Here is a 14,507-nt window from a genome sequence, read left to right on the forward strand (position 1 = left end):
AATAATAATAATAATAATAATAATAATAATTTCTTATTAATACCCCACCCACTATTTTTTACTAATAATAGCAATAATAAAAATAAAATAATGAAATAATAATAATAATAATAATAATAATAATAATTTCTTATTAATACCCCACCCACTATTTTTTACTAATAATAGCAATAATAAAAATAAAATAATGAAATAATAATAATAATAATAATAATAATAATTTCTTATTAATACCCCACCCACTATTTTTTACTAATAATAGCAATAATAAAAATAAAATAATGAAATAATAATAATAATAATAATAATAATAATAATAATAATTTCTTATTAATACCCCACCCACTATTTTTTACTAATCATAGCAATAATAAAAATGAAATAATGAAATAATAATAATAATAATAATAATAATAATAATAATAATTTCTTATTAATACCCCACCCACTATTTTTTACTAATCATAGCAATAATAAAAATAAAATAATGAAATAATAATAATAATAATAATAATAATAATTTCTTATTAATACCCCACCCACTATTTTTTACTAATCATAGCAATAATAAAAATAAAATAACGAAATAATAATAATAATAATAATAATAATTTCTTATTAATACCCCACCCACTATTTTTTACTAATAATAGCAATAATAAAAATAAAATAATGAAATAATAATAATAATAATAATAATAATAATTTCTTATTAAGACCCCACCCACTATTTTTTACTAATCATAGCAATAATAAAAATAAAATAATGAAATAATAATAATAATAATAATAATAATAATAATTTCTTATTGATGCCCCTGGGGAGAAAGGGAGTTGTAGGACGGGAATGGGAGTCCGGGGAAGAAACTAGAACTCCCGCGCTAGAACTCACCAGCAGGGAGGAGGCCAGGGAGAAGGCCCGGGCGCGGGTGCGAGGGAGGAGGTCCAGGAGGAGGTGGCAAGGGATGGCGGAGGCCGTCCGGGGGAAGTCGCTCAGGACCTGGCGCCGGGGAGAGAGGAAAGGGAGTTGTAGCGCCGCTGGGCGCCGGTTAGGAGACAACAAGAGGGATCGTGCCAGGCACTGGGAAACAGGTGGTGGGAATTGTAGCGCTGCTGGGAACCGGGCGCAGGGCACTAGGCCACGGGAATTGTAGTGCTGGGAACTGGGGGGCCCAAACCAGGCGCTGGGAAGCGTGGCGCCCAAAACCAGGCGCTGGGAAGCGTGGCGCTGGGAAGCTGTTGCTGGGAACTGTGGCGCTGGAACCAGGCGCTGGGAACTGCAGCACCCGAAACCAGGCGCTGGGAACCATGGCGCCCAAAACCAGGAGGTGGGAACCAGGTGTGGGAACCGTAGCGCTGGGAACGGTGGCGCCCAAATCCAGGCGCTGGGAAGCGTGGCGCCCAAAACCAGGCGCTGGGAACCGTGGCGCTGGGAACCGTGGTGCCCAAAACCAGGCGCTGGGAACTGTGGCGCCCCAAACCAGGAGCTGGGAACCAGGTGTGGGAACCGTAGCGCTGGGAACGGTGGCGCCCAAATCCAGGCGCTGGGAATTGTGGCGCTGGAACCAGGCGCTGGGAACTGTGGCGTGGGGAACCGTGGTGCCCAAAACCAGGCGCTGGGAACCATGGCGCCCAAAACCAGGAGCTGGGAACCAGGTGTGGGAACCGTAGCGCTGGGAACCGTGGCGCCCAAATCCAGGGGCAGGAAACTGTGGTGCCCAAACCAGGCGCTGGGAAGCGTGGCGCCCAAAACCAGGCGCTGGGAAGCGTGGCACTGGGAAGCGTGGCACCCAAAACCAGGCGCTGGGAACTGTGGCACCCGAAACCAGGCGCTGGGAACCATGGTGCCCAAAACCAGGAGCTGGGAACCAGGTGTGGGAACCATAGCGCTGGGAACTGTGGCGCCCAAACCCAGGCGCTGGGAAGCGTGGCGCCCAAAACCAGGCGCTGGGAAGCGTGGCACTGGGAAGCGTGGCACCCAAAACCAGGCGCTGGGAACCGTGGCGCTGGGAACCTGTTGCTGGGAACTGTGGCGCTGGAACCAGGCGCTGGGAACTGTGGCGTTGGGAACCATGGCGCCCCAAAACCAGGCGCTGGGAACCATGGCGCCCCAAACCAGGAGCTGGGAACCAGGTGTGGGAACCGTAGCGCTGAGAACCGTGGCGCCCAAATCCAGGGGCAGGAAACTGTGGTGCCCAAACCAGGCGCTGGGAACCGTGGCGCCCAAAACCAGGCGCTGGGAACCGTGGCGCTGGGAACCTGTTGCTGGGAACTGTGGCGCTGGAACCAGGCGCTGGGAACTGTGGCGTTGGGAACCGTGGTGCCCGAAACCAGGCGCTGGGAACTGTGGCACCCGAAACCAGGCGCTGGGAACCATGGTGCCCAAAACCAGGAGCTGGGAACCAGGTGTGGGAACCGTAGCGCTGGGAACGGTGGCGCCCAAACCCAGGGGCAGGAAACTGTGGTGCCCAAACCAGGCGCTGGGAAGCGTGGCACCCAAAACCAGGCGCTGGGAACTGTGGCACCCGAAACCAGGCGCTGGGAACCATGGCGCCCAAAACCAGGAGCTGGGAACCAGGTGTGGGAACCGTAGCGCTGGGAACGGTGGCGCCCAAATCCAGGGGCAGGAAACTGTGGCGCCCAAACCAGGCGCTGGGAAGCGTGGCGCCCAAAACCAGGCGCTGGGAACCGTGGCGCTGGGAACCTGTTGCTGGGAACTGTGGCGCTGGAACCAGGCGCTGGGAAGCGTGGCACTGGGAACTGTGGCACCCGAAACCAGGCGCTGGGAACCATGGCGCCCAAAACCAGGAGCTGGGAATCAGGTGTGGGAACCGTAGCGCTGGGAACGGTGGCGCCCAAACCCAGGGGCAGGAAACTGTGGTGCCCAAACCAGGCGCTGGGAAGCGTGGTGCCCAAAACCAGGCGCTGGGAAGCGTGGCACCCAAAACCAGGCGCTGGGAACTGTGGCACCCGAAACCAGGCGCTGGGAACCATGGCGCCCAAAACCAGGAGCTGGGAACCAGGTGTGGGAACCGTAGCGCTGGGAACGGTGGCGCCCAAATCCAGGGGCAGGAAACCGTGGTGCCCAAACCAGGCGCTGGGAAGCGTGGCGCCCAAAACCAGGCGCTGGGAAACGTGGCACTGGGAAGCGTGGCACCCGAAACCAGGCGCTGGGAACCGTGGCGCTGGGAACCTGTTGCTGGGAACTGTGGCGCTGGAACCAGGCGCTGGGAACTGTGGCGTTGGGAACTGTGGTGCCCAAAACCAGGCGCTGGGAACTGCGGCACTCGAAACCAGGCGCTGGGAACCATGGCGCCCAAAACCAGGAGCTGGGAACCAGGTGTGGGAACCGTAGCGCTGGGAACTGTGGCGCCCAAACCCAGGCGCTGGGAAGCGTGGTGCCCAAACCAGGCGCTGGGAAGCGTGGCGCCCAAAACCAGGCGCTGGGAAACGTGGCACTGGGAAGCGTGGCACCCAAAACCAGGCGCTGGGAAGCGTGGCACTGGGAAGCGTGGCACCCAAAACCAGGCGCTGGGAACTGTGGCGCTGGGAACCTGTTGCTGGGAACTGTGGCGCTGGAACCAGGCGCTGGGAACTGTGGCGTTGGGAACCGTGGTGCCCAAAACCAGGCGCTGGGAACTGTGGCACTCGAAACCAGGCGCTGAGAACCATGGTGCCCAAAACCAGGAGCTGGGAACCAGGTGTGGGAACCGTAGCGCTGGGAACCGTGGCGCCCAAACCCAGGGGCAGGAAACTGTGGTGCCCAAACCAGGCGCTGGGAAGCGTGGCGCCCAAAACCAGGCGCTGGGAACCGTGGCGCTGGGAACCTGTTGCTGGGAACTGTGGCGCTGGAACCAGGCGCTGGGAACTGTGGCGTTGGGAACCATGGCGCCCAAAACCAGGCGCTGGGAACCATGGCGCCCCAAACCAGGAGCTGGGAACCAGGTGTGGGAACCGTAGCGCTGGGAAGCCTGGCACCCAAAACCAGGCGCTGGGAACCATGGCGCCCCAAAACCAGGCGCTGGGAACTGTGGCACTCCAAACCAGGCGCAGGGACCCAGATGCTAGAAACCAGGCGCTGGGAACCATGGTGCCCAAAACCAGGAGCTGGGAACCAGGTGTGGGAACCGTAGCGCTGGGAACGGTGGCGCCCAAACCCAGGGGCAGGAAACTGTGGTGCCCAAACCAGGCGCTGGGAAGCGTGGCGCCCAAAACCAGGCGCTGGGAAGCGGGGCACTGGGAAGCGTGGCACCCAAAACCAGGCGCTGGGAACCGTGGCGCTGGGAACTGTGGCGCTGGAACCAGGCGCTGGGAACTGTGGCGTTGGGAACCGTGGTGCCCAAAACCAGGCGCTGGGAACTGTGGCACTCGAAACCAGGCGCTGGGAACCGTGGCGCCCAAAACCAGGAGCTGGGAATCAGGTGTGGGAACCGTAGCGCTGGGAACTGTGGCGCCCAAATCCAGGGGCAGGAAACTGTGGTGCCCCAACCAGGCGCTGGGAAGCGTGGCGCGCAAAACCAGGCGCTGGGAAGCATGGCACTGGGAAGCGTGGCACCCAAAACCAGGCGCTGGGAACCGTGGCGCTGGGAACCTGTTGCTGGGAACTGTGGCGCTGGAACCAGGCTCTGGGAACTGTGGCGTTGGGAACCGTGGTGCCCAAAACCAGGCGCTGGGAACTGTGGCACCCGAAACCAGGCGCTGGGAACCATGGCGCCCAAAACCAGGAGCTGGGAACCAGGTGTGGGAACCGTAGCGCTGGGAACGGTGGCGCCCAAACCCAGGGGCAGGAAACTGTGGTGCCCAAACCAGGCGCTGGGAAGCGTGGCGCCCAAAACCAGGCGCTGGGAACCGTGGCGCTGGGAACCTGTTGCTGGGAACTGTGGCGCTGGAACCAGGCGCTGGGAACTGTGGCGTTGGGAACCATGGCGCCCCAAAACCAGGCGCTGGGAACCATGGCGCCCCAAACCAGGAGCTGGGAACCAGGTGTGGGAACCGTAGCGCTGGGAACCGTGGCGCCCAAACCCAGGTGCAGGAAACCGTGGCGCCCAAACCAGGCGCTGGGAAGCGTGGCGCCCAAAACCAGGCGCTGGGAAGCGTGGCACTGGGAAGCGTGGCACCCAAAACCAGGCGCTGGGAACCGTGGCGCTGGGAACCTGTTGCTGGGAACTGTGGCGCTGGAACCAGGCGCTGGGAACTGTGGCGTTGGGAACCGTGGTGCCCAAAACCAGGCGCTGGGAACCATGGCGCCCAAAACCAGGAGCTGGCAACCAGGTGTGGGAACCATAGCGCTGGGAACGGTGGCGCCCAAACCCAGGGGCAGGAAACTGTGGTGCCCAAACCAGGCGCTGGGAAGCGTGGCGCCCAAAACCAGGCGCTGGGAAGCGTGGCGCTGGGAACCTGTTGCTGGGAATTGTGGCGCTGGAACCAGGCGCTGGGAACTGTGGCACTCGAAACCAGGCGCTGGGAACCATGGCGCCCAAAACCAGGAGCTGGCAACCAGGTGTGGGAACCATAGCGCTGGGAACGGTGGCGCCCAAACCCAGGGGCAGGAAACTGTGGTGCCCAAACCAGGCGCTGGGAAGCGTGGCGCCCAAAACCAGGCGCTGGGAAGCGGGGCACTGGGAAGCGTGGCACCCAAAACCAGGCGCTGGGAACCGTGGCACCCAAAACCAGGAACTGGGAACCAGGTGTGGGAACCGTAGCGCTGGGAACGGTGGCGCCCAAACCCAGGGGCAGGAAACTGTGGTGCCCAAACCAGGCGCTGGGAAGCGTGGCGCCCAAAACCAGGCGCTGGGAAGCGTGGCGCTGGGAAGCGTGGCACCCAAAACCAGGCGCTGGGAACCGTGGCGCCCAAAACCAGGCGCTGGGAACCATGGCACCCAAAACCAGGCGCTGGGAACTGTGGCGCTGGGAACCTGTTGCTGGGAACTGTGGCGTTGGGAACTGTGGTGCCCACAACCAGGCGCTGGGAACTGCGGCACTCGAAACCAGGCGCTGGGAACCATGGCGCCCCAAGCCAGGAGCTGGGAACCAGGTGTGGGAACCGTAGCGCTGGGAACCGTGGCGCCCAAACCCAGGGGCAGGAAACTGTGGTGCCCAAACCAGGCGCTGGGAACCATGGCACCCAAAACCAGGCGCTGGGAACTGTGGCGCTGGGAACCTGTTGCTGGGAACTGTGGCGCTGGAACCAGGCGCTGGGAACTGTGGCGTTGGGAACCGTGGTGCCCAAAACCAGGCGCTGGGAACTGTGGCACCCGAAACCAGGCGCTGGGAACCATGGCGCCCAAAACCAGGAGCTGGGAACCAGGTGTGGGAACCGTAGCGCTGGGAACTGTGGCGCCCAAACCCAGGTGCAGGAAACTGTGGTGCCCAAACCAGGCGCTGGGAAGCGTGGCGCCCAAAACCAGGCGCTGGGAAGCGTGGCACTGGGAAGCGTGGCACCCAAAACCAGGCGCTGGGAACCGTGGCGCTGGGAACCTGTTGCTGGGAACTGTGGCGCTGGAACCAGGCGCTGGGAACTGTGGCGTTGGGAACCGTGGTGCCCAAAACCAGGCGCTGGGAACTGTGGCACCCGAAACCAGGCGCTGGGAACCATGGCGCCCAAAACCAGGAGCTGGGAACCAGGTGTGGGAACCGTAGCGCTGGGAACGGTGGCGCCCAAACCCAGGGGCAGGAAACTGTGGTGCCCAAACCAGGCGCTGGGAAGCGTGGCGCCCAAAACCAGGCGCTGGGAAGCGTGGCACTGGGAACTGTGGCGCTGGAAACAGGCGCTGGGAACTGTGGCGTTGGGAACCGTGGTGCCCAAAACCAGGCGCTGGAAACTGTGGCACTTGAAACCAGGCGCTGGGAACCAGGTGTGGGAACCGTAGCGCTGGGAAGCCTGGCACCCAAAACCAGGCGCTGGGAACCATGGCGCCCCAAAACCAGGCGCTGGGAACCGTGGCACTCCAAACCAGGCGCAGGGACCCAGATGCTAGAAACCAGGCGCTGGGAACCATGGCACGGTGAACCATGCTCTGGGGCCCAGACCCTGGCGCCCACACCCCACGCGCTACAATTCCCGGATCTCACCCCCCTCCCACGAGCGCTGCCCCTGGGAACTGTAGCACCGGGAACCTTAGTGCCCCAAACCAACCCTGAAAACCATGCCCTGGGAAGCTGGCACCCCGCACCCGGCGCGCTACAACTCCCGGATCTCACCCACCAACCGTAGCGCCCAAACCAGACCCTGGAAATGGTAGCACCGGGCACCCGCGCTACAATTCCCCCAATCCCACCCACCTCCAGCGCCCGCTGGCCCTGGGAACCGTAGCGCCCAAACCAGACCCTGGGAATGGTAGCACTGGGCACCCGCGCTACAATTCCCGCAATCCCACCCCCTCCAACGGCGCCCGCTGGCCCTGGGAACCGTAGCGCCCCAAACCAGACCCTGGGAATTGTAGCACCGGGCACCCGCGCTACAATTCCCGCAATCCCACCCCCTCCAACGGCGCCCGCTGGCCCTGGGAACCGTAGCGCCCAAACCAGACCCTGGGAATGGTAGCAGTGGGCACCCGCGCTACAATTCCCGCAATCCCACCCACCTCCAGCGCCCGCTGGCCCTGGGAACCGTAGCGCCCCAAACCAGACCCTGGGAATGGTAGCACTGGGCACCCGCGCTACAATTCCCGCAATCTCACCCCCTCCAACGGCGCCCGCTGGCCCTGGGAACCGTAGCGCCCCAACGAGACCCTGGGAATGGTAGCACTGGGCACCCGCGCTACAATTCCCCCAATCCCACCCCCTCCAACGGCGCCCGCTGGCCCTGGGAACCGTAGCGCCCAAACCAGACCCTGGGAATGGTAGCACCGGGCACCCGCGCTACAATTCCCCCAATCCCACCCACCTCTGTTGCCCCCCGCTGGCCCCGGGAACCCTAGCGCCGGGAACCATAGCGCCCCGAAAAAGACCCTGGACCCCGTGCCCCTGGGACCCCGCCCCCTGCGCGCTACAATTCCCACAATCCCACCCACTGGGAACCGTAGCGCCCCAAACCCAACCCTGAAACCCAGGCCCTGGGAATGGTAGCACCGGGCACCCGCGCCCCCCCACCCCGCGCGCTACAATTCCCCCAACCTCACCCACCTCCAGCGTCGTCCGGCGCACCCGGTGGCAGTAGGCGTATAGTTCCTCCTGACCGGGCGCCGAGGCGAACTCGGCCAGCTTCTCCCGTTCGCGTTCGTCGGGCGAGAGCTGGGCGGCGAGTTCGAAGAAGGAGCGCCTGGGAGTTCTAGTGATGTCCAGGTATTTTTCCACCAGGCGCCCGATGGTGCAGGGCTGGGGGAGCGGGAATTGTAGCGCGGCGCCTGGCGGGGGAGAGATCGTGATCAGTTTGGATCGGGTTCAAGAAATTAGTGAGGTTTCTCGGCAGGGGTGAAAGCGGCTGGGAATTGTAGCGCTGGGAACCCGGCGCCGGGGACTATGGCACTGGGAACCGTGGCACTGGGAACCATGGCATTGGGAACCAGGCGCTGGGAACTGTGGCGCTGGAAACCAGGCGCTGGGAACTCTTGCACTGTGGCACTGGGAACCAGGCGCTGGGAACTATGGCACTGGGAACTGTTGCGCTGGGAACTGTGGCACTAGAACCCAGGCGCTGGGAACTGTGGCACTGGGAACCAGGCGCTGGGAACTGTGGCACCGGGAACCAGGCGCTGGGAACTATGGCACTGGGAACTGTGGCACTAGAACCCAGGCGCTGGGAACTGTGGCACTGGGAACCAGGCGCTGGGAACTGTGGTGCTTGAAACCAGGCGCTGGGAACTCTTGCACTGTGGCACTGGGAACCAGGCGCTGGGAACTATGGCACTGGGAACCAGGCGCTGGGAACTGTGGCGCTGAAAACCAGGCGCTGGGAACCTGATGCGGGAAACCAGGCGCTGGGAACCGTGGCACTGGGAACCATGGTACTAGGACCAAGGCGCTGGGAACCAGGCGCTGGGAACCGTGGCACTGGGAACCATGGTACTAGGACCAAGGCGCTGGGAACCAGGCGCTGGGAATCGTGGCACTGGGAACCATGGTACTAGGACCAAGGCGCTGGGAACCAGGCGCTGGGAACCGTGGCACTGGGAACCATGGTACTAGGACCAAGGCGCTGGGAACCAGGCGCTGGGAACCGTGGCACTGGGAACCATGGTACTAGGACCAAGGCGCTGGGAACCAGGCGCTGGGAACCGTGGCACTGGGAACCATGGTACTAGGACCAAGGCGCTGGGAACCAGGCCCTGGGAACCGTGGCACTGGGAACCATGGTACTAGGACCAAGGCGCTGGGAACCAGGCGCTGGGAACCGTGGCACTGGGAACCATGGTACTAGGACCAAGGCGCTGGGAACCAGGCGCTGGGAACCGTGGCACTGGGAACCATGGTACTAGGACCAAGGCGCTGGGAACCAGGCGCTGGGAACCGTGGCACTGGGAACCATGGTACTAGGACCAAGGCGCTGGGAACCAGGCGCTGGGAACCGTGGCACTGGGAACCATGGTACTAGGACCAAGGCGCTGGGAATTCTTGCATTGTGGCACTGGGATCCAGGCGCTGGGAACCGTGGCGCTTGAAACCAGGCGCTGGGAACGATGACCCTAGAATCAGATACTGGAAACTAGGCACTGGGAACCATAGCACTGGGAACCAGGCGCTGGGAACCATAGCACTGGGAACCATGGCGCTGGGAATCAGATACTGGGAACTAGGCACCGGGGACCATGGCACTGGGAACCAGGCGCTGGGAACCATAGCACTGGGAACCATGGCGCTCTAAACTAGGCGCTGGGAACCGTAGCACTGAAAACCAGGCGCTGGGAATCAGATACTGGAAACTAGGCACTGGGAACCATAGCACTGGGAACCAGGCGCTGGGAACCATAGCACTGGGAACCATGGCGCTGGGAATCAGATACTGGGAACTAGGCACCGGGGACCATGGCACTGGGAACCAGGCGCTGGGAACCATAGCACTGGGAACCATGGCGCTCTAAACCAGGCGCTGGGAACCGTAGCACTGAAAACCAGGCGCTGGGAATCAGATACTGGAAACTAGGCACTGGGAACCATAGCACTGGGAACCAGGCGCTGGGAACCATAGCACTGGGAACCGTGGCGCTGGGAATCAGATACTGGGAACTAGGCACCGGGGACCATGGCACTGGGAACCAGGCGCTGGGAACCATAGCACTGGGAACCATGGCGCTCTAAACCAGGCGCTGGGAACCGTAGCACTGAAAACCAGGCGCTGGGAATCAGATACTGGAAACTAGGCACTGGGAACCATAGCACTGGGAACCAGGCGCTGGGAACCATAGCACTGGGAACCAGGCGCTGGGAACCATAGCACTGGGAACCATGGCGCTCTAAACCAGGCGCTGGGAACCGTAGCACTGAAAACCAGGCGCTGGGAATCAGATACTGGAAACTAGGCACTGGGAACCATAGCACTGGGAACCAGGCGCTGGGAACCATAGCACTGGGAACCATGGCGCTGGGAATCAGATACTGGGAACTAGGCACCGGGGACCATGGCACTGGGAACCAGGCGCTGGGAACCATAGCACTGGGAACCATGGCGCTCTAAACCAGGCGCTGGGAACCGTAGCACTGAAAACCAGGCGCTGGGAATCAGATACTGGAAACTAGGCACTGGGAACCATAGCACTGGGAACCAGGCGCTGGGAACCATAGCACTGGGAACAATGGCGCTGGGAATCAGATACTGGGAACTAGGCACTGGGAACCAGGCGCTGGGAACCATAGCACTGGGAACCATGGCGCTCTAAACCAGGCGCTGGGAACCGTAGCACTGAAAACCAGGCGCTGGGAATCAGATACTGGAAACTAGGCACTGGGAACCATAGCACTGGGAACCAGGCGCTGGGAACCATAGCACTGGGAACCATGGCGCTCTAAACCAGGCGCTGGGAACCGTAGCACTGAAAACCAGGCGCTGGGAATCAGATACTGGAAACTAGGCACTGGGAACCATAGCACTGGGAACCAGGCGCTGGGAACCATAGCACTGGGAATCAGATACTGGGAACTAGGCACCGGGGACCATGGCACTGGGAACCAGGCGCTGGGAACCATAGCACTGGGAACCATGGCGCTCTAAACCAGGCGCTGGGAACCGTAGCACTGAAAACCAGGCGCTGGGAATCAGATACTGGGAACTAGGCACTGGGAACCATAGCACTGGGAACCAGGCGCTGGGAACCATAGCACTGGGAACCATGGCGCTCTAAACCAGGCGCTGGGAACCGTAGCACTGAAAACCAGGCGCTGGGAATCAGATACTGGAAACTAGGCACTGGGAACCATAGCACTGGGAACCAGGCGCTGGGAACCATAGCACTGGGAACCGTGGCGCTGGGAATCAGATACTGGGAACTAGGCACCGGGGACCATGGCACTGGGAACCAGGCGCTGGGAACCATAGCACTGGGAACCATGGCGCTCTAAACCAGGCGCTGGGAACCGTAGCACTGAAAACCAGGCGCTGGGAATCAGATACTGGAAACTAGGCACTGGGAACCATAGCGCTGGGAACCAGGCGCTGGGAACCATAGCACTGGGAACCATGGCGCTCTAAACCAGGCGCTGGGAACCGTAGCACTGAAAACCAGGCGCTGGGAATCAGATACTGGGAACTAGGCACCGGGGACCATGGCGCTGGGAACCATAGCACTGGGAACCATGGCGCTCTAAACCAGGCGCTGGGAACCGTAGCACTGAAAACCAGGCGCTGGGAATCAGATACTGGAAACTAGGCACTGGGAACCATAGCACTGGGAACCAGGCGCTGGGAACCATAGCACTGGGAACCGTGGCGCTCGAAACCAGGCGCCGGGAACCGTAGCGCCGGGAAGCCGAACCCTCTCCCCGACCCGCCTGAACCAGCCGCTGGGAACCCAAACTGGCAACCGCTCCCCGGCGCCGGGAACCGTAGCGCCGGGCGCCCAAACTCGCACCCGCACCTTCCTCGGCCGGCCGGACCTCCAAGCGGCGTTCTGGATCCAGGTTCAAGAGGCGGCAGAAGAGGGCGACGTCCTCCGGGGCGTTGCTAGGGGCGACCATGGCGACGTCGCCGGCGGCGGCCCTGGGGGGAAACGTAGCGCGGGGGCGCCCGGCGGGCCGGGTTCAAGAAGGAATGGGTTGAAGAATAGAAGATGTAAGGATTGATGAGTAATCAAGAATAATGTATTATTATTTTCCATTATTTGTATTCTGTATTAGTCTGTATTATTATTATAAATAATAATAATAATAATAATAATAATAATAATAATAATAATACATAACATACAACCTCTAATTAATCTGTATGATAATTCTGTATTAATAATAATACATAACAATACAGAACTACAAATTATTATTATTATTATAATACAGAATAATACTGATAGGGAGCCAGGAATACAAAATACATAATAACAACAACAACAACAAGAAACAACAACAACAACAATATATAACATACAACCTCTAATTAATCTGTATTATAATTCTGTATTAATAATAATACATACCGGTAATAATAGAGAATTACAAATTATTATTATTGTAATAATACAGAATAATACAGAATATACATAATTTATCCTTATTTCTAGTAGTAGTAGTATGTATTTCTATGTATTATTATTATTATTATTATTATTATTATGTATATTATTATTATGTATATTATTATTATTATTATTATTATTATTCTGTATTAATAATAATACATACCGGTAATAATAGAGAATTACAAATTATTATTATTGTAATAATACAGAATAATACAGAATATACATAATTTATCCTTATTTCTAGTAGTAGTAGTATGTATTTCTATGTATTAGTATTATTATTATTATTATTATTATTATTATTATTATTATTCTGTATTAATAATAATACATACCGGTAATAATAGAGAATTACAAATTATTATTATTGTAATAATACAGAATAATACAGAATATACATAATTTATCCTTATTTCTAGTAGTAGTAGTATGTATTTCTATGTATTAGTATTATTATTATTATTATTATTATTATTATTATTATTATTCTGTATTAATAATAATACATACCGGTAATAATAGAGAATTACAAATTATTATTATTGTAATAATACAGAATAATACAGAATATACATAATTTATCCTTATTTCTAGTAGTAGTAGTATGTATTTCTATGTATTAGTATTATTATTATTATTATTATTATTATTATTATGTATATTATTATTATTATTATTATTATTCTGTATTAATAATAATACATACCGATAATAATACAGAATTACAAATTATTATTATTGTAATAATACAGAATAATACAGAATATACATAATTTATCCTTATTTCTAGTAGTAGTAGTATGTATTTCTATGTATTAGTATTATGTATTATCTATTATCTATTATTATTATTATTATTATTATTATTATTATTATTATTATTCTGTATTAATAATAATACATACCCATAATAATACAGAATTACAAATTATTATTATTGTAATAATACAGAATAATACAGAATATACATAATTTATCCTTATTTCTAGTAGTAGTAGTATGTATTTCTATGTATTAGTATTATTATTATTATTATTATTATTATTATTATTATGTATTATTATTATGTATATTATTATTATTATTATTATTATTATTATTATTCTGTATTAATAATAATACATACCGATAATAATACAGAATTACAAATTATTATTATTATTATTACTATTACTATTACTATTATTACTATTATTACTATTATTGTTGTTTTTACTATTACTACTACTACTATTATTATTACTACTATTATAATTACTATTATTCCTATTATTAATACTATTATTAGTATTATTATTATTATTATTATTACTACTACTACTACTACTACTTCTATTATAATTACTATTGCGTGGACAGGCGGAGTCCCCAGATCCCGCGCGGTCCCCCCCGTCATGTGGAATAACGCCTCTAGACAACGTGCTATGGGATTAAATTGGCCACAACTTTATTAAATTTCAAATGTGGGTAGACCTTGGCTCAGGCATTGGGCGTTCTCCCTCCCCAGTTGGGGACCTAGGGAGTATCAGGGTTATCCAGTGTGTGTGGGGGGGGGTGGGCCGGCTCTGGAGAACATATGTTCAAGCAGAGATAGCCGCCCCCGTTACGCCGCCGCCGCAGGGGAGAGCCAAAGCCTCCCTTCAAAAACCCCTTTAACGGGGAACCCTGGTCTCGCCGCCGCAAAGAGGAAGATGGACTCAAGGATTCCGCCCAAGGCCTGATACCGCCACCCGAGACCGCGGTCTCGCCGCCAAGACTACCTACATCTGAAAAAACCCCTTTGCCATCCTCCAACCAGTCAATCAGGCCATGCCTGATGTCGCTCAGCCAACGCTCGTTACCCCGGTCCGATAGGTGCGCGCCATCGGGCCGGAATAGCTCCTTCATGTAGACTTTAAG

General features: G+C 55.0%; 1 protein-coding gene across 4 annotated transcripts in view; it reads right to left on the reverse strand.

Annotated features, from left to right (window-relative positions):
• NDOR1 (NADPH dependent diflavin oxidoreductase 1) overlaps positions 1-14,507 on the reverse strand; it is a 49,427-nt gene that overhangs the window by 16,415 nt on the left and 18,505 nt on the right. For all 4 annotated transcript variants that reach the window (XR_014152964.1, XM_081848480.1, XM_081848479.1 and 1 more), the window contains 3 exons: positions 12,009-12,130; positions 8,125-8,345; positions 893-1,000 (listed from right to left, as the gene is read on the reverse strand). Coding sequence is in view for 3 of the 4 variants with exons in the window: in XM_081848480.1 (XP_081704606.1) it covers positions 893-1,000; positions 8,125-8,345; positions 12,009-12,130 (451 nt within the window). In the remaining variant the exon portion in view is untranslated. The remainder of the gene's footprint in view (positions 1-892; positions 1,001-8,124; positions 8,346-12,008; positions 12,131-14,507) is intronic.

The sequence above is a fragment of the Podarcis erhardii genome (genome assembly GCF_964252035.2).
Source record: "Podarcis erhardii genome assembly, chromosome: Z".
NCBI classification, from domain to species: domain Eukaryota; kingdom Metazoa; phylum Chordata; class Lepidosauria; order Squamata; family Lacertidae; genus Podarcis; species Podarcis erhardii.